Raw genomic sequence first — 20,149 nt, 5'->3', positions numbered from 1 at the left:
ACCCAGGAAGAAGTACATGCAAACAAACAAATATGCTTTCTGTACAAATGTCTTTATTGCAGGTTTGAGGAGTTTGTAAATGCAGTCAGTCAAAAAAAAATATTATTCATCATAAAAACGGGACCTAAGGCAACACGGGTGTGTGCAATCCATGTTTGATGATTCGATGTGGAGTGTAAAATTATTAGACTGAGCCAGAAAATACATTTTAAAATTCACGAACCATAATATTACAATATATTAAAATAATAAAAAAAAAAATATTATTTTGCAAATGCAAAATTGTAAACATCAGGATGGTAACAGCAATATAACAGTGTAAATGTGACTGTTATTGAGGATGCAAAGTCTGGGAAATATGTAGAAGTAAAAAGTTGAGGCATATCCGTGTTATTACTACACGTCTCATACACGGTGATTGATAACTGCCTGAGACATGCCAGTGGTGCCAACAGCCCCATACGTTTAGCAGAGACCTCCACTCTGACAATATCCACACAAAAACACTGAAAGTGGCATGTGCTACGGTCCTCATGATTATGAGAGATTCTGTGTTTGAGGTTTTGTAACTTGCATTGACACAAGTATATAATTTTTCAAACAAGCAAAAACAAGTAATAAATAATCAGCACAGATTCTCATGTCCCTCACAGGAACATTAAACTCAGACAAGTACAAAAGATGTGGACAACACAATAGGACTATATGGCGTTGGATTTAGCACTGGTGAAGTAATAAATAGCACCTCATTAGAGAAAAGTTTCACATGCACTTGCCCACTCTTTCTCCAGTGGAAACAGTGCAGTTCAGTCGGGCAAATCAGTGAATATTCAACATTGCTATTTCCTTCACATAGTCATAACCATAACCTAACAACAGCATCCAGTCATCAGTGTAATGACAGTGTATGCTGGGGTCAGGACAGCTCAGGGTCTGTGGGCTCCACATCTGGACAGTTGCCCCTCACAGAGGGGCTGTGTGGCCTCAGAATCCACTGCTCTGCTCCTCCCACTCTGATCGAGGAGTTTTTCAGAACTCGAAACAACAACCTGAAACAAACACCAGGGGGCACTCTATTAGTACTTACAGTAAACAGTGAGTGCACAGCCTATTCCAATCACAAACACTCATGTTTATTCCACAGAAATTGTGTTTGACTAATAATATTTGAAGATAAAACAGGTCTTCACAACTGTAAACTTTCTATTTCTATTTGTTTCTATTTCATTGCCTAAAATGCACTTCGAGGTGAAATGAGTGAGCCCTGAGTGGGGATGAGTTACCTGGGTAGCAGTGCTGTGACAGTAGTTAAAGTACACACTAAGTAGAAGGCCGGTTGGGACATTTGCTTAGTTTCTACTCCCAGAGGATTAGTAGGAGGGCTGCAGGTCACACAGAGCACACTGAGGAGCAGCACAAAGGCAAAGTATGAGCCAGCACTAAGGAAGAACACCAGGCCATGGATCCACGTCTGTACACAGGGACACATCAGGGCATTAGACAGAAAAATAGACTAGATCCTCTGATCAGTGATCACACACACAGCAGCACAGACCAGAGTGTGGCTCTCCACCACCTGGTGCAGCAGGATGATGAACAGCGCCGAGGCGTTTATGGGTGACCCAAAGGACAGACTGCCTATGTCTGAGCCCCTGTAGGCCTGAAACATAACATATTATCGTCTTACTGTAAACTTACACTGAAGAATACAGAGGATACAAAGGTGGTGGACTTACAAAGTATGGAATGAAGAAACAGACAAGGCTCTGGTAAAAGGCATCCAGAATGTTCATCCAGAACATCAAGGGAACATAGGCCTGTGAACACATTCAAATTATAATGTATGTAGTCACATAGAGTGATAATCAAATAAAGCAGGACACTAACCTTGGAGGTCCTTGCTCTCTGGTAGAGCTCAGGGTGGGCCATCAGAACATCTGCAGGCGTGTCCTGGTCCAGAATCCCATAGATCAGAGGAGGCACAGAGGTGAAGATCAGGTTAAATAAGATGAGAACCCATGCATTGCTCATAACACTCCCAGAGAAACCACAGAAGAACTGGTACCAGAACAGAAGGTTCACATACATCTGAAACACATGAACTGTTAGGTGAAGACCACACCACAGAGTGGATAAAGCATGTTCTCACATGAACTATGCAAGCTGTCTCTCACCACATTCTTGTAGATAAAGTAGACGATCATATTGGCCAGGCGCGAGTAACACCAGTGGCCATGTACCAGCAGCAGCTTCCTGAGGTGTTTGAACCTGGAGATGGCAAAGTCACTGGACATCACAGCCTAAAAGCCAGCACAGAGATTTACAGAGACGGCCATTGTAATGATTCATTAAGCACCTTCTCATTGGTTATTTGTGCTTCTTAGATTCACAGTGTCTTCAGCAGTGTAGTACCTGCATGCCTTCCTGTCCAGAAATCCCAACCCCAACATCTGCCACCTGGATCATGCTCACATCATTGGCTCCATCACCTAAAACATTACACAGAGAGTCATCAGATAGCACCTATGCTATTGTCTAATACCAGTGTTATTTGTGCTTTTGGATAATGATAATAGTAGTGGTGCTCTTACCCACAGCCAGGGTCATGACCTTAAGTTTATCCCGGACCAGCCGGACCACTTGGCTCTTCTGGAGTGGAGTGGATCTGCAGCAGATGACGGCTTTGCAATGTTTGCTCAGCTCTAGAAAGTCTCCCTGTAGCTCAGGCTGAAGAGCCCAGTCAAGAGTGTGTCCATCGATCACCAGCACAGACCCAGCTGTGCCGGTGCTAGGGGCCTCTGTGCTGGGGGTCCCTGTGCTAGGGGCCTCTGTGCTAGGGGCCCCTGTGCTAGGGGCCTCTGTGCTAGGGGCCTCTGTGCTAGGGGCCTCTGTGCTAGGGGCCTCTGTGCTGGAGGTCCCTGAGCCTGAGGCTTCAGTGTCATAACAGGTGAGTCTATGAAGAAAATCCTGCACTAACATTGCGCAGCTCTCCTGCAAAACACAATCACAGACAACACTGCGTCACTATTTTAGGTGCAGGACATGAAAACTGAAAGGAAGATCTTTCTTTCTAAAACAAATCTCAAAGCAAGCAAAGCAAATGAAGAACTACAGAGACTTGTTGTGAATTATACATTAAAAGTGTCCTGACATGTGGGTGGGAGCTGACCTTATCCTCACAGTTGGCTGTCAGTAGCTGGTCAGAGGGGCACAGTAGTTTACAAGCAAAGGCGATGTTGATAGCGGTCTCTTGTTTGTCCCCTGTGAGGATCCATACTTTGACATCAGCCCTCTGCAGAGCTTCTATGGTTTCAGACACCTCCTCCTGCAGGCGGTCCAAGATTCCTGTGGCTCCTGTACACACAGTACACAGGTGCTGCTACTTCTCTGTGCATATGTGTGTGTGCGTGTGTGTACTTGAGTGAGTGTATCCACTGTTACCCAAAAGAGTCAGGTTGGTCTCCAGGGCCTGAGCTGAGCGTAGTAGCAGCTCTTCTCTGTTCTCGATGCTGCTTTCCGCTAACAGCTGTGTCTTGAGCCACACCTCATACTCTTCCTCCTCCATTGTCTGCTCACATACACAGGAGCTTTAGGGGACAGGGGCACATGGATCAGTGTTATAGTGTGACATATTTACCTTTGTTGCAATGCACAGTGTGCGCAGCCCCTCTCTGGCATAGCTGTCCAGGTGCTTCTGTGTTTGCAGCCGTATATGACTGTAAACATTTGGAGCCAGTTGCAAAGCTGCAAACACACAGAGAAGGAACTAGGATGATGACAAAGGCAAATTCCACAAGAAATCAAAGTGCTGAGGCAGAGAGTAAAAGCTTCAGTTCAATTAGAACACTATTTTTGTTACCTGTGGGGGAGCGGGTCAGGTCCATGAGCACAGAGTCTGCTCCCTTGGTGTAAACCACCACCTGTCCTGTGAGGGGGTGACGCACCACCACAGACATCCTCTTCCTGTTGGAGTCAAAGGGCAGAACGTGCAGCAGGGGAACCTGCACAGTGCCCCCTGTGGGCAGCTCCACCTGCAGGCTGTCTGCAGAGCGCGCTCTCAGAGTCATGTGATAGGCTCTGGCGGCGTACACCAGAGCGGCCTCATCAGGGCTCTCTGCTTCATACAGCACTGTGTCCTCAGGGTCCACTACTTCAAACTCCACCGCTGCTGCTGCTGCCTCAGGAAGGATCAATGTAGGCACTTCTTCTCCATCAGGAACATTCAACTTTTCACCACCTACAGGACCAAAAGCACAATTGGATGTAGCCTGTGCTCTTACAGTTTTAAAAAGGACACTACAATCACAACTGAACCTGGGTTACCAGTGCCTTAGCTTGCATATAGACCAGACATACATACAAAGTTTTTCTCAATCTCAGTAATGGCCATGCCTCAAGCTCAGAATCCACTTGCTGAGCTGCAGAGGCTGCACTAGCACTAATTAATGACGGCAGGCTGCCATTGCTGCAATCTGGCTGCTGACCACAAGATCTGGCTACAGAACCGGCAACACAAAATGAAATCCTATGTTGACTTTCCACTTGTTAAAAACTGATTCTGGCCTCAAATGCCAAGTTATGGGTGTCTGACAACAACCCAACAAAAGGTTGGAGGTCTGTTTAGCTGCTGTGGAGTTTTAAAGTTTATGCATATCTAATGAGCTAGGATTTGATTGACAGCTTGGACTGGACTGTTGTCTGGGGGAGCAGCTTGCAACCATTTTAATTTCTGCCATTATAGTATAACCATAATTTATACAGCCATCTTATATCATTATAGTGAATGGAGCTAAATGATGAGATGATATATATGTAGTTAATGAATCAGAGAGAGACATTCAAGGTTTAAAACTGGATTTCAGCATTACAACTGGAAACCCAAATGAGAGGCTCATGTGAGGCTCATGATGCTTTCTGAATGGATAATTGTCTTGCAAACCAAAACACCAAATTATAAACATAATGAATCTATAATCAAAATATATGGTTCCTTAGTTTAAACTATATACTATTGATAAATTTAGCAAGCCATCCATATACAACATGCTGTAACATTGTGGATGCAGGTTGTTAGGGAAAATAAGTTGTCCTAATGAGTCCTAGATCTATACAAAGACATGACCCTCTAGATCAGGGGTGTCAAACTCAAATTCACAGAGGGCCAAAATTAAAAACCTGGACTAAGTCATGGGCCAAACTAAATATTTATAGAAACATTTCAACAACATTTGTATGTTTTCTCTTCTTTCGAGATATGTAATGTTAAATCTTTTCTTATTAAAATAAATGTTTAATAATAGTTTGGCTTAAACATTGAATCCAGAACAAACATAATATGAAATAATAACAAAATTTTAAATAAATAATGTCTCTATAGCCTATCTGTAGCCAGTGGGCAGCTCTAATACATATTTGATATGATTTTGCGGGGCAAATATAAATATATCGCAGGCCAAATTTGGACCCCAGGCCTGAGTCTGACATGTCTGCTCTAGATGTTTTACAGGTTATACCATTTACACTGAAGTTCTCTGGGTTTGGTGTGTGATCACAGCCCTCTGCCGCAGGTTTGGGGAGAGTGAAAGAGCCAGTCTTTCCTCGGGTAAAGAGTTTGCTCTTCAGAGGGGGAGGCAGAGTGGGCAGTACTGGGAGTGCAGACAGGTTAAAGCGCTGAAACATGAGTTTGATCTCCTCCAGAGAACGTAGAGGTGTCTGAGCTTGAGGAAGCTAAAACACACAGCAAACGTGTCAATATAAATACACAACACATCACACCACTGTTTGTCTTAGGTTCAAGTGTAGATATGGAACACATAGATTAATATCTTATCTTAATATCACACTGAATAGCACACTCCTTAATATCTTATCTTATTTATATTACTGGGGTTAGGCAGGTTAAAAAGTGCATGTTTTGAATAGTTGAATAGTCTAGTGCCAACCAGAGTTGGTTAGTATAATGTATAATTTGTATTTTGACAGTACGGAGTATCTTGCATTGCAAGAACTGTTCGTTTTTAAATCTGTTGGTAGTTCAGCACAGTGATGTATTTCTGGTTGTTTAGCAATGCTACAAGTCATTGCAGTGGTTCACTAAGATGACTATACTCACCACATTTAGGGACTGTGTTGGCGAAGACACAACCACACTGTTGCAGATGGCCAGTGCTAGAAAGAAGTCTGTGATGAAGGCCATCTCCAGGCTGGAGGAGGCTTTGGCACAGCTGTGGGCCACATTCAGGTCAGGAGCACGCAGCCAGCTCAGCTTTGTCACCAGCTCACAGTCTGGAACCACCTCCTTCGCCTGAGCACACAACAGTGTGTTAGATGTATAGTGGTGTATATGTGAAGCTGCTCTGTTGTCATGTAAACAAACCATTTGGCTGTAGAAGGCACTGGGACGGCGCAGGCTGGCACAGGACAGCTCCTCCTCTTCCTCAGAGTCAGCGGTCAGAGTGTTGAGGGACACAGAGCTGCGGTTACAGCTCAGAGAGCGGCAGCTCAGAGACTTCCTCCTGGAGCTCGCCCTAGGGCTGAGGGAGCAGCGACGTGCCTCCTCTTTGTCTTCACTGTACACTTCCAGACGGCGCCCTGCACATCCACATCCCATAATCACACATCAGAGGGGCCGGATCCTTTAGACTCATAATTTTGTTTAGTGTTCTATCTCACCATTGTCATCGTGAGGATACTCCACTCCATAGACACTGCAACGGCGGAACACCATCTTGTTCTCAGTCAGAGTTCCAGTTTTGTCAGAGAAGACGTACTGCACCTGTCCCAGGTCCTCTGTGATGTTCAGAGCTCGACACTGGATCCTGGAGTCCATGTGCTCATTGTACAAATCCAGGTCATTGTGGATAAAGTAGATCTGACCCAGTTTGACTATTTCAATTGAGACATAAAGTGAGATTGGAATCAGCACCTGTTTTGAAAGGGAGAAAGTGATTGTAGGTTTTATTGAAGTAAAACAAATAAAACACATCACAAGATTGTGACTGAAAAAGATATATCAAAGCTATACTCTGCTGTAAGATGCAGATGGTATTAACTGCTTCAAAACAGGTTTCATGTAAGTATATTTCCTCTTTATAAACCAATTAGTATAAACCAGTAAACTTTTGTATATAAAGATTTCTGACCCAACATTTTGGTGGGGTTCTGGCCCAGTGAGGAAAAGGGTTTTACCTGTAGCACTATGATCATGGTCCAAAAGACATAAAAGCCCGCCAGTGCAGGGGATGTTTCTCCATCCACTTGAAAAATCGGATCTTTAAGCTGCTGTAGCCAAATGCCATGACCTAAACACACATTGGTATATTAAAGAGAAACTGCCTCTGAATAATTAGATAAGACGTTCTCTTCATACAAACCTATAGCCGCAGTGAGACACATTACTATGAGTAGCACGACGCACCACAGCACGTCCGTGTTGAGACGTCTCTCCAGAAGGCTGCGCTTGTACCTGGGCCCACTGTTGTTCATCATCGCTTTGGTTTCATGACCTAATTCAAACAGCACAAGTCAATGTCAGTTTATGTTTGACTGTGCAGAACAAGACACGACAAGTCTAAATCTGGGGGAATTAACATTTGAAAGAAGACTGAAATATGAACTGATGAACTAAAACATAATCGACCATTTCAGAACATGTTTGTAGAGGATTTTTTTTTTCTTTGCAGAGGACAATTGCAGCCTTTGTGGTTTGCGCCACCTCAAATTTCGGTTTCAGATTGCGATATATTGTGCAAACAACTACAAGGACTTAATGAATAAACAGTTAGGAAGAACCAATCATATCATCTTTGCACTGTTTTTCCTTACAACCCCTTGTATATAACTGTGATATACTGTGTTTATATGGCACTGTTTAAATGTTTTACTTTATTTGTACATATCACTTTATATTACTATAACTTATTTGACCAGTCTCTTGCTATTTTTTTTTTCCGTGCTCTTTGTTATTATATTTTATTGTGATGTGTGAGCTACTGTGTCCAAATAATTTCTCTTGTGGATCAATAAAGTTTGACTCAATTTAAATCTAAGTCTACAAAATGGAGACTGTTTCTCACCAGCATAAACCACAATGCCCACCACAGCCTCAGAGTTGCGGATGGTGCAGCTCCGGAGCAGAAGGTTGCTGTTATGGAGTCCGACTCGAGCTCCACTGGAGTTTTCCCTGAGGACACACACAACAGTGACTACATTAGATAGCTCAGTGTTCCCTATAAAGGTCCCCAGAGACTACTGCAGCACTGTGGAAGGAGCCAAGCAGCTGCAATATCATGTACAAATACAGGGAAGAAATGGAAAGATGTGCTTGATTACACTGTACTGTTGTCACGATATTCACATTTCTAATTTGATTTCGAGATTAAGAAATAGACTCAATACTGATTCCAATCCCATGTTGATAATAAAAAAACCTCTTTATTTAGACAATAGAATGTAAGTTTCAACATTAAAGGTAGAGGGTTCTTCCCCTGTTTATATCTATAGAGATGTTATTGCTTTGGGCTGGAATGTTGTACTACAGCATGATTTCCCAAAAACTGGGTCATGACCCTCAGGTGGATTGTAAGAGATTTTTTTGGGGGGTCACCTTGTTACAATCTGCATGTAGATCTGCAACATACAGTTCTGACACATGAGAGAGCTAGGGACTATTTTATTCCAATATTGCTGGTTCAATTGAATGTTGAAATGAAAAAGAAATGGGTTGCATTTAAAGTCCAAACAGGCAACTTGTGGATACCTCCTGCTGTTGCTGGTTCAATTACTGTTTTTACTTGAATTATACTAATTGTTCAGAGAGACACGATCACTCAGTTAACAATAAAATATTCTGTTCAATAATGGCCAAATCCACCTTTATTTTGTGATTTATGAATAATGTCTATTAACTTGGGTCGCAATGGTTTGTGACTTTTAAAATATGGATCCCCAGAAAAAAGTTTGGGAAACACTGCACTACAGTATGGCAATAAAGACATATATCTCCATGCAGACATCACCAGGTCAAGTTACAAGTCAGATCTGTGAAGAGGCAACTCCAGTAATGATAAGAATGCATGTTTTCAAGGTATTTTATTAAATTAAAAGACCTGTAATCAAATAAATGCTAGCTAGATAAATGTTTATGGCTATACTGTGTAACATTCCAAGCAAAGCTATAATATTTCCATGGAGACAAGCAGGTGGCAGACCAGCAAAGTTACACAGTGCACCTTTAAATCATAGTTCATAGTTCAAAATATGGACAAAAAAGCCACAAAACACCAGGATCATGTAGAGCAGGTTAATGCAAGCATTTTAAGACCAAAATGATGAAGCTCACAGCAGCAGTTAGAGAGAAGGGGCCACAATATTCACAATATTGTAAGTCAACAGGAGCCAGAGTCAGTAGGAGCTGGAAGAACCTGTATGCAAACTTCCTATTTGGAACACGGCAGCTACGGTATTAGCTTTGACCATTTATATATACAGTCTATGGTGTATACTAATCTATGTGGTTTTATATGTGTTTTGATACAGCTCAAAATCATTCTTAAGCTATTCAGGGGTTAATTTCTGTCCTGTGAATGTGACGTTTAATATCAGTACCTGCTCAAATGAATATCTACTGTTGTTCTATGTATATGCAGGGGCTGGAGTGGAGTGCATGATCGTTTTAAGAGCTTCAGTGTATTAAAACAACTTACATATATCCTCTGAACCTGCAGAGGTTGTTGTTCGGATTCTCGCATTCAATACGCCAGTGGAAATCTTCAGGTACAAACTCCACATTCTGAGAAATAAAAAGATAATGCAGGATAAGAATATGACACGATGTAACCCAGAAGTCGATCTATGTTTGGCATACTGTCTTTGATAATAACGCTCTAATCAAACAGGAAAAGTACACATGCCATAAACCATTACCTGTCTGTTTTGAATGGATTGAGGTTAAACATTGACAACTGACACGCTTAAGGGTTTTGCTAAATATAGAAACAGAATTTACATTTGGTACCTTACTTATGAGATTATATTACAAGTGGGTCATTGTTTATTTAGGAGTTTATAAAATAAGACATGTTTGAATGTGCGGATATGAGCAGTAAGAGTATATACCTCCATCTTGGAAACCACCTGCCTCTGTTTCAGGTTGGTCTCCCCATCCAGGTTGGCGGTCTCGATGTAGCAGAGCCCCCGGGGGTCTGACGAGTGCAGCAGGAGCATGTCTGCAGGGATGATCTCATTACACGACAGGCGCACAAAGTCCCCCACACGGACATCCTTCCAGCAGCAGTCAACGTAGTCCCTCTGATTACTGCACACACAAGGGATATAAATAGTCAGAGGTGAGAAAAATAAATACATATACTGCTTTTCAAAGAACCTGCGTCACTTGGTGCTAAATTATACAAATAAATCTTAAAGGTGTACCGTACTATGTAACTTTTCTTATTGCTTTGCCTGGAATGGTCCACAATATGACATTAAACTGTATGGGAGTAGGTGCTAATAAGCAACTGCTTCAGCCTTTTGGCCTAAGCTTCTATGTACACCTGTAATGTAAACTAAATGTAAGAACACCTGTAATGTAAACTAAATGTAAGGACACCTGTAATGTAAACTAAATGTAAGAACACCTGTAATGTAAACTAAATGTAAGGACACCTGTAATGTAAACTAAATGTAAGAACACCTGTAATGTAAACTAAATGTAAGGACACCTGTAATGTAAACTAAATGTAAGGAACACCTGTAATGTAAACTAAATGTAAGAACACCTGTAATGTAAACTAAATGTAAGAACACCTGTAATGTAATGTAAACACCTGTAATGTAAACTGTAAGGACACTGTAATGTAAACTAAATGTAAGGACACTGTAATGTAAACTAAATGTAAGGACACCTGTAATGTAAACTAAATGTAAGGACACCTGTAATGTAAACTAAATGTAAGAACACCTGTAATGTAAATAAATGTAAGACACCTGTAATGTAAACTAAATGTAAGACTTAATGTAACAAATGTAAAACCACTGTAATGTAAACTAAATGTAAGGACACCTGTAATGTAAACTAAATGTAAGAACTGTAATGTAAACTAAATGTAAGGACACCTGTAATGTAAACTAAATGTAAGAACACCTGTAATGTAAACTAAATGTAAGGACACCTGTAATGTAAACTAAATGTAAGGAGAGCCCAAATAAACTAAATAAATAACTAAACACCAGGCCAGGTAGGTCAACTCAGTATAGTGCAGTCATATCAGCAGTCTTTGTAATCTGAGATTTTAAGTTTCATAAGATTTTTGTCATGTCTGTGGTGTGTGCTTTTTGTTGCACGTTTCAAAATGGTTTAAGACCGAAAAATCCTGTGTTGTGTAGTGGCCTTCACAGCACTGTATTAATGGACCATGGAACATACAAACCAATCGTGTGCGAGTTAAGCCACCCACGTGACGCTACTTAGCCAATGTTTTTAACTTGTATTTTCATTGATCTGACAGTCTTAGACATTATGATGTCTCGGACCTCTGCTTGAGGAGATTTTCTCTGGACCTCCTTAAATTTTAGTTGAATACCCCTAGTACAGAGGACACCTTGCTCACAGTAAAAATGCAATGATTTTCAGGACAATAAAAACTGATGAAATGATTAAAAATGTCACATTTGCGATAACAATTACCTGTTTAAAACAAAATACTGTGTAATTTAAATGACTGTAATCCATGAACAGAGGACAGAAAGGTATGGCTACTGTGGAACATTTCAGGCAAAGAAGTAACATCTCCATGGGGACAAGCAAGTTACATAGTACATCTTTAAACAATGAGTCTACAATGTTTTTGGTATCTAAAAAAGAAACATTAAAATACATGTAGTTACATCACAATAAAGATCTATGCACGTGTGTTTATCAGCATGACCTTTCACGTGCCAGGTCAGCGTACCTGCAATAAACCCTGCACTTGAGCCTGTTCACCTCACGATCAGACCTAAACCTGCGCAGGTCCTCCCAGAAGTCCTTCAGAGCCGTCACTAGGAGCACCAGAATAATGGGGATCAGTGCTACCTCTGGCTCAAACGCCTCCACAACAGGAACAAAGTTGAGAGCAGCCAAAAAGATGAAATAGATATTGGCGACGCGATGAAGCTGCTCGAAAAGGTTCCTGGGTATAAAGGACAACAGCGTGTACTTGGTGGTGCGTATCCTGTTGTTCGGGTACGTCTTGAGGAGGAGCGTCAGCTGATCATCGTCATGACAACAAGAAGACACCACGGTTCTTTTTCTCCGGTGCTGCTCAAGTCCAAGTCCATGCCTCAGTTTACACATTAGTCCAGTATGCCAGCTTTCCTCGCGCATATTCCAGCCGTCATTTCAAAGTCCAGTGAACATACTAAAGCAAAATGAACGACTGGGAAAGTGGAGACTGGACGTAAGCCCCTCCCTGAACCACCGCACCTCTAATAAATAATCTCAAGGTTCAACTTTTACAGCCAGTGCTGGGAAATCTAATACTGTACAAAGTGTGAGGTCATAATGAAAGAGTACAGGGACACACAGCTGGTCAATATGCTCTGTGGAGTCAAAAGTTCAGAGAGAGATATGATTGTAATCTTCAGACGCCAATCTTGAACCTGATCACTTCTTATCAGTAATTTTCCATACAAACTCAATATTTTATTTTTGTGACTTGCACTATTTTCTGATATTATAATGCTATTTATTCATCAAAAACATAGTCAGAGTTGTGTTTTGTTCTATGTACACATGTTTAAAACTGCATATTTAAGCTGCGTTCTTCTTAAGCTCCATACACCTTCAGCCCTGGAATTGCCAATCTCTACTGAACTAAAGGTAAAAAGTAGATACTGCATGACATCACAAGGTGGAACAGAGCATTTCAACCTTTGGAGATATAGATATAGACTTATAATAAACAACTCAAAAATGTATGAATGAAACAAAACACAACTCCAGGTATGTTTTGATGAGGTAACAGCATTATAACATGGCTTAAAGTAATGTAAATTTTGCATAATATAGGATCTTTAATCTATGAAATAAAAAAGAAAGCCACATTGATATATGCTATACTGTATTTTAATCTGTTAAAACAGCAAAAATAAAAATATTTATCTTACACAGGATCATCTGTATTTGAACATGAAGAAACCAGATTCCAGCAGATGAATGATAAAAGAAATTTGCAGGTGCATAGACGTCAAAATTCCTGGAACCAGTTGCAATAGTTGCAATCGAGGAGCACCTGTGTTTTGTTTTTTGTTTGTTTTTTTTGTGATGTTGCAAGAGTACACACATAAATTAGCATTTTTTTTGTTCATACATTTTATCTTAATTCTTAGACCTGTAGGAGATGCACTGCTCCCTTGAATTTATTCTCCCTCATGAGAAAGTCTTACACTTAACTACACTGGGAATCTCACCCTTTTGCCTTCACCAGACAGTAATCCTGGACAGGAGTTTCACCTAGTGGCTGTTTGCTAAAGGGCAGGGACTTTCACCCACTTGATTGTTCACAGCTTGTTACAACTAGAGAGGAATTTCAGCCAGTTACTGTTTGGTATTTTGATGTAATAAGCCTGTGCTTATTGAAGAGAATAAATTCAAGTAGTCTCAAAGCTGGATATGATGTAAAGCAGAGTGTAAAAAAACTAAACATTATTTGTTTTTGGTTATTATGTCAAAACACAAGGACCAGGAAGCAATAAATAAAATCAAAGTTTTTAGTCTGTGTATTACACATAAATGAAACCACAATGAAATTATAGTTCCTCTTTATAGCAGTACAGTGTTTCATTTCTTATCAGACACTGTAGAATGTTAGATGATTTTTGACTAATCCTAATACCAAAATCATTGGCCTGTATAAATGAAAGAGTATGAACAATATAGCGTACTCACGGGCAGTACACTTTAGCTGTGTTGTGGTTGATTTTCTTGTCAAACACATAGCGCCTGTAGTCTTCCAGGGCATCTTTGATGGCGATGACGGTGAGCACCAGCACCAGGGGAATCATGGTGATCTCCTTCTGAAAGGCCTCCACTACAGGGACCCAGTTCAAGAGCGCCAGGAACAGGAAGTACAGGTTGGCCGCTCTGCACACATTCACCACAAGATCAGTGCCACAGACAGTTCACGCTCATTATAATTAAATCTAAATGATGTTGTGGTATTACCATGTTATTAACCTTGTGGTAAAATACTGTATCTATTGCAAAACTGTGTGGAGTGAACAATGTGTTTCATAACAGCAGTGTCCTCATGTTGTTTGTATTGCAAAAGAATGTACGACGGATATAGTTCTCAGTTTTTATTCTGCTTTAAAATACTGTATGTCTTTGATAAGATTAAAAGCCCCATATTACTCTATTTTATGATCTGTTATAATGGCGTTTCCTTATCACAAACATACCTTGAGTTGTGTTCTGTTTCGTCCACACTTGTCAAACAACAAACCCTCTATATTTAGTTTGAGTTCTTTTTCAAATGGGAAACACTCTGTTGTGCTCCAATGCGTTTTTAAACTCCACACACTTTCAATAGAATAATATGGGCAATTTCAAACATGGAATTGCCAATCTCTACTAAACAAAAAATAAAAGGCAGCTGTTCATTTGAAAATTATCACTACATGATATCACAAGGTGGAACAGAGCATTCTGAGCTATGGAGATGCAGACAGATTAAGGGTTACTCAAGCATGTGAGCATGAAAAAGAACACAACTTCAGGTATGTGAAACTTCACAAGAATCCATTTCGTATAATCTAGGCACAGACAGGAAGAATACTTTAAAACTGTATTCAGTTACAGAATACTGATTACCTCCATTAAAGTAAAGTACTCTGATCCAGTCCAATCATAGTACTGTTTTCTAAATATTTTAAGTCATTTTACATACAGTTGCATTTAAATTATAAAGTCAAAATGCAATATAGGATTATAAACAGCCTTATGTTTGTTGTACCATTGGTTAAGCATTTCTTATAACGCAATGGAGAAGTTAAAAATCACACTTGCACTCACCACAAGAGCTGAGTTTTTCGTTTTTCCCAGTAATACTGTGCAGTTTGAAACATGAATTGTGTGATCATGTTCTCCAATGCATTCCTTTGACTTTGGGGAAGTAACTATATTCTGATTAGCACTAAATGAAAAAGCAACTGTACCGGAATAACGTTACGCAAAATTACTATTCAGAATAGGCCCATGTATTTTCAGTGCATGTATTTAGTTACTTCCCAACATTAAATATAGAACCTTTAAACAACTTTCGATTTAGCTCTATTACATTGTTACCAACATTGTCAAACTCTGTATTAACATAATAATAATAATAATAATAATAATAATAATAATAATAATAAAGAAGATGTGAGAGTGTGTGGTCTGAGCAGAGACTTCTTTATACAGTGTATGAGTCTGAGAGGCTGTACTCTTGCCCACCTGTGGAACTGCTGAAACAGGTTCATGGGGAGGAAGGTGAGGAGGCTGTACTTGGTGGTGCGGATAGCGTTGGTCTTGTAGGCCTTGCTGATACTGTGGTACTCATCCTGGTGTGGACCCCAGCGGGCCAGTACAGTCCTCCTCTTCCCAGTATTCCTCTGTGGCGAGTACTTCTCAGAGACGAGGTTCGCGGGTGAGTACCAGCCCTGGGTGTGGTTGGCCACCCATAGCTGCTGACAGCGGAACCTGACCCAGTGCAGCTGCTCCATTTCAGATCATCAGCTGCCTACACAACAAACATATCATTCACAGGTCTATTATATCAAACATATCAACTTTGTAAAATGTCAATATTGTCTTCTCTCAATTCACGATTTCTTTTCAATAACTACAGTCAGTTTCAAATGACAAAATTACACTGTAGCACAAGACAAAACAAAGCATGTTTTTGGTTGAGTGATCAGTGCATTGCATCTGTGCTGTTATCATCTAGCTGCAACATGCCTAACCTGATCACCCCCATTCTTCAGAGCAGTGTTATTCATGCTATCACAGAGTAGCAACACGATATGTCCCTAACAGTGTACCTGCACCAAAACCTGACAGACCAGAGCTATAGTTTACACACAGTAACAACAGTTGTACAACTATATACTAAGCCATCTGATAGTGCTTGTTTATGAACACTGGATGTTGTGGTTTGTCTAATCGTGGCTGCATCTTTCTGTTGCTTTGTGCACCTTCGGGACGAAATAAATTCCACTTTCAGTTCTTTAATTCACTCTAATCTATATATAATCTCAACTTGGTTTATTTTTCTTAAAAAGTACACCTGACCTACAAACGAGCATGCAGCACTTCTGTAGGATCAGCTACAGCAATGCTTACAATTTACTAGCAGCGGAAGTCATGAAAGGTTAGAACAAAGTCGCTCACCTGAGGCTATTGTTTAGTGAAAGCGGACAGACCGAGCGTCTCTCCGGGCGCTGCTCAACCATAGTCCTGGATCAGAAAAAACTTGGTCCGGGGGAGAGGCTGGGGGTACTAGCCGTTGTCAGAGCCCGGTTTGGGGACACGGCTGCGGGCAGAGGCATCACTGAGCTCCAGGGTCAAAGCAGCAGCGGGAGGATGTGTACGGGAGGCAGCTCCGGGCCGCGTTCACTGCTCAACGCATCTACACTGTTGTGCTTTTATCTTTGCCACAACCCTATGAATTTATTAACACTCCAGATAAATATATAAACATTAACTAATATAAAAATATTGTGAAAAATATTGTAAACAAATTTAATACGTTAAAAAACACCTAAAATCTTAGTTTTTGAAATCCACATACTGTCTTTGAACGCAGCTTGAGCTCTCACGTGACCTCTGTCAGCTGACTCACGGGAAAAAGCGGAAACTCGTGCTTTTCTGTTCAAGCTTTGTGTTGTGGAAATGGTGCAAATATGACGGCTCTTTTACTGAATAAACTCTCAGACACGGAATGTCGTAAAGTAAGTACCCAGCCAAGACCCCAGTGGGCATAAGATGTCAAACTGTTTTATTTTTATTTATTTATTTATTTTTTTATGTATTCTAGCAAAAATACTCATGCAGCCTGTCATGCATTTGCTGTATATTTCTAGTAGGGGTCTGCCACAGGTTTGCTCCCGTCCATGGAAGTGTAAATGGTGTATCTGTAATGTTCTACTGTATCACATTAAACTTATTTATCTTGCATTTATTTATTACATGAAACATTATTTGCGGGAGAGTGGTCGCCTCTTCACAGATCTGACCTGTATGTACCCCCAGCCCCAGCTTTTCTTTACAGAGATGGATAAGAGTAATGCCATACTGTTGGTAACACCTCCATGGAAACGAGCAGGTGACGGACCTTCCACCAGAAAAGTTACATAGTGCAGCTTTAATCAATAGCATTCTGACTTAGGACAATCCTCTTCAGTGGGTGTATGTCATTCTTTTAAACCCTGCTGTTAAAATCAGTGTTGTGTTTTTCAGTTGTGCCATGCAGTGGTGGATGGAGTATGTGGACGAAAGCAGCCGCAAAGAGAGGATTACAGCGCCATCTGCAGTTTGGATGAGTGGTTGGACCTGAACAAGTTCCTCTCCAGACTGTTTTGTTTAGCAGCTGGGGGTCACAGCTCTGATGAGGAAGTGAGGCTCTTAAAAAACATTTCTTATGCATAAAAACAGTCCTTCTTCTTACAGTAACGCCTATTGGTTTGGTTGTTAGGTGCTGGCTGCCCTGTCAGAGACCAAACATAAGGATATATTGTTGAGTGTTTTAAAAGCCAGACGCCAAGAGCTCACCCATGCATTACTGGACAAAACCACCTCCATCTCCTCTGCTGTCCTCACTGACTTTGACTGGCAACTCAAGGTAATCTCTGTGTTTTAAAGGGGGCATATTATGTAAAATCTACGTAGTTTTATCAACCATATTATGACACTACACTTTTTGAGTAATCTTGCATACAGGGCTTTAGTGCTCTGTATCTACTTACTTACTGAAAGTTCAAATTATTCCAAAAACATCAGATTCTGAGTCATACATGTAGAGCGACAAAATGTCAAGTGGCCATTTTTCAACAATAAAAACAAAGTCTGCTGGTTGCTATGGTGAAATTCCACCATGAAAAGCTTCTCAGATCTGCAAGTTGAAACAGAGAAATCCAGTGAATGTTTCTATACCTATGCCATTTTAGATCAATACTGCATCAACATGTACAATATTGATCTGCATACTGTATATTAGTTTAAAAATGTCCCCCCACAAAGCATAATGTCTCCTTTTAAACAAGAAAATTCAACATTCTAATCTGAAAACCTGGTCATTTTTTCTTGGTGGGATATTGCTTTCTCAATAACATGCTTTTCTTGTTTTCATAGCTTGCTCTGTCCAGTGACAAGATCTCATCTCTACAGACTCCGCTGCTCAGTCTGAGTCTGGATGTGAGGGAAAAGGGAGTCCTGCGTCCAGTTACCATGGAGATGACCCGAGAGGAACTTAACACTCTCATCACTTCATTAGAGGCAGCTAATAAGGTACAGAACACAGCAGTCAAGCTTCATGCAGCCAGTGTTTCTGCTATCTGTCAAAATGGTGGAGAATAAGGCTGAAAGATGAATTAATCAAGCTGAAATTGCAATTTGAATGAAATCACAAATGGCAAAGGCGGCAATTATACACACAACACAATGTCACATACAATTTTTTGTGTGTATAAAACTTGCTGACCATATAGTTTAGATCGTTACAAATATGCTGAAGAAATGTGTATATTTGATGTTTAGTTAGTATATCAGGCTTCTCTCATGGTAATATTAATAAATCACAGACTAATCATGATCCCGAAAATAATCTCAAGTTGATGTTTTCTCAAAATTATTTATTGTCTCTGGTGTCCTGACATCATATTACGTCACAGCAAGCAGTACAGATTACTCTTGCAACTGCAGTCCAGAAAGTTAAACCCAGGTTAGTTCATTAATGAAAGGAAATTAATGAATATAAAAGGTAATATCTAGGGGTGTAACAATATCCAAGTCTCACAATACGATATCGTCACGGTATGAACCTCACAGTATGATATTTATTTTGATATTGTGGGAAAGCTCACGATATGGTGGGAGGCTCACGTTTAGGGATGATATCCAAATCTCTCGTTTTTCACGATATTTTCATGATATACATCTCACGGTACGATATTTATTGCGATATTTTATGGAGGCAAACAAAACTGTTAAATATGCTACTTTTTCTTCTTAAAATGCCTGGATAAGATTTCATCCAAAGAACTAAGACTTAAAAGTGTTTAGAACTGTTATTTCTTCTTGTAGTCTGCACTGAAACAGAGCAAAGGATCATGGTCTATGTAGTTTTTTTTAGTTATTGCTGCACCATAACTTTTAATTTATGTGATGGTCCATGATATTACTGTGAGAACTTTGACGATACGACATCGCAGTATTTCGCTTATTGTTACATCCCTAGTAATATGTGGTCTTTAACTCTCAACATTACCTTTTCAAGATTCTGTTTTTGATAGTCAGTGTTTGATTTATTCTTGTACTTGTCATTTCCAGGTGGTTCTACAGTTAAAATGAGAACGTCATAACTGAAGAGGCCAGAGTTATTTCAAAAGATGTAATACCATGTTTAATTCAATGTTCCACTGGTGCATTTTTGTTTTTTTTAGCAGCAAATAATTTGTTTGTAACTGTAAATAAAATCTTAAATATCTTGTAAACCATAACTTGTCATTTACTACATTTACTACACTAGGATGGTCAAAAATATAATAATTGATATTAAAACTGGTATCAAAACTAGATACTCATTTGAACAAGTATTGATACGCATTCACAGTACAGAAACTACTGAATAGCTTGTTCCACCTTGTGATGTCATGAAGCAGCTTTCAAGTTCCGTTTTATATTTTTTTACTTTTATTGAGTAGAGATTGGAAATACCAAGAGTGAGATTATCCAAATGATTCTGGTGATGGTGTATGGAGTTTAAAAACAGTGAAGTACATGTGACATCACTAGGTGGAATAGTGTGTTTTCTGTTTGAGAGAACTCAGCCTGAATATGCATAAATATTGAACTGAATGAAACAAAAAGCATAATAGGTAACAACATAAGAGATCAGAAAATAGCGTAATATGG

At 40.1% G+C, this 20,149-nt stretch overlaps 3 protein-coding genes across 3 annotated transcripts; 1 reads left to right on the top strand and 2 right to left on the bottom strand.

Moving 5' to 3' along the window:
* Window positions 1-43: 43 nt before the first annotated feature.
* On the bottom strand, window positions 44-16,738 carry atp10d (ATPase phospholipid transporting 10D). Its single transcript, XM_020919530.2, has 24 exons — window positions 16,409-16,738; window positions 15,473-15,758; window positions 13,928-14,122; window positions 10,117-10,315; window positions 9,705-9,790; window positions 8,076-8,182; window positions 7,374-7,505; window positions 7,189-7,301; window positions 6,673-6,925; window positions 6,377-6,591; window positions 6,113-6,304; window positions 5,514-5,727; window positions 3,860-4,237; window positions 3,638-3,744; window positions 3,442-3,568; window positions 3,170-3,354; window positions 2,592-2,991; window positions 2,413-2,489; window positions 2,175-2,300; window positions 1,888-2,088; window positions 1,737-1,817; window positions 1,556-1,660; window positions 1,284-1,471; window positions 44-1,049 (listed from the first exon to the last, which is right to left on the bottom strand). Exons 2-24 carry the CDS (start codon window positions 15,739-15,741, stop codon window positions 917-919), a joined length of 4,083 nt encoding a protein of 1,360 aa, XP_020775189.2. The 5' UTR covers window positions 15,742-15,758; window positions 16,409-16,738; the 3' UTR covers window positions 44-916.
* LOC129410053 (phospholipid-transporting ATPase VA-like) lies at window positions 11,865-12,484 on the bottom strand. The gene has a single exon (XM_055157168.1). It carries the CDS (start codon window positions 12,362-12,364, stop codon window positions 11,918-11,920), a length of 447 nt encoding a protein of 148 aa, XP_055013143.1. The 5' UTR covers window positions 12,365-12,484; the 3' UTR covers window positions 11,865-11,917.
* A 92-nt stretch (window positions 16,739-16,830) lies between the features above and the next one.
* Window positions 16,831-19,728, top strand: commd8 (COMM domain containing 8). The gene is made up of 5 exons (XM_020919295.2): window positions 16,831-16,968; window positions 17,477-17,632; window positions 17,712-17,858; window positions 18,368-18,523; window positions 19,565-19,728. Exons 1-5 carry the CDS (start codon window positions 16,921-16,923, stop codon window positions 19,583-19,585), a joined length of 528 nt encoding a protein of 175 aa, XP_020774954.1. The 5' UTR covers window positions 16,831-16,920; the 3' UTR covers window positions 19,586-19,728.
* The last annotated feature ends 421 nt before the right edge of the window (window positions 19,729-20,149 follow it).

This window comes from Boleophthalmus pectinirostris, unplaced genomic scaffold (genome assembly GCF_026225935.1).
Source record: "Boleophthalmus pectinirostris isolate CB_2022bp ecotype Guang Dong unplaced genomic scaffold, ASM2622593v1 HiC_scaffold_10, whole genome shotgun sequence".
NCBI lineage: Eukaryota > Metazoa > Chordata > Actinopteri > Gobiiformes > Gobiidae > Boleophthalmus > Boleophthalmus pectinirostris.
This window is presented reverse-complemented; position numbering and strand designations above follow the sequence as displayed.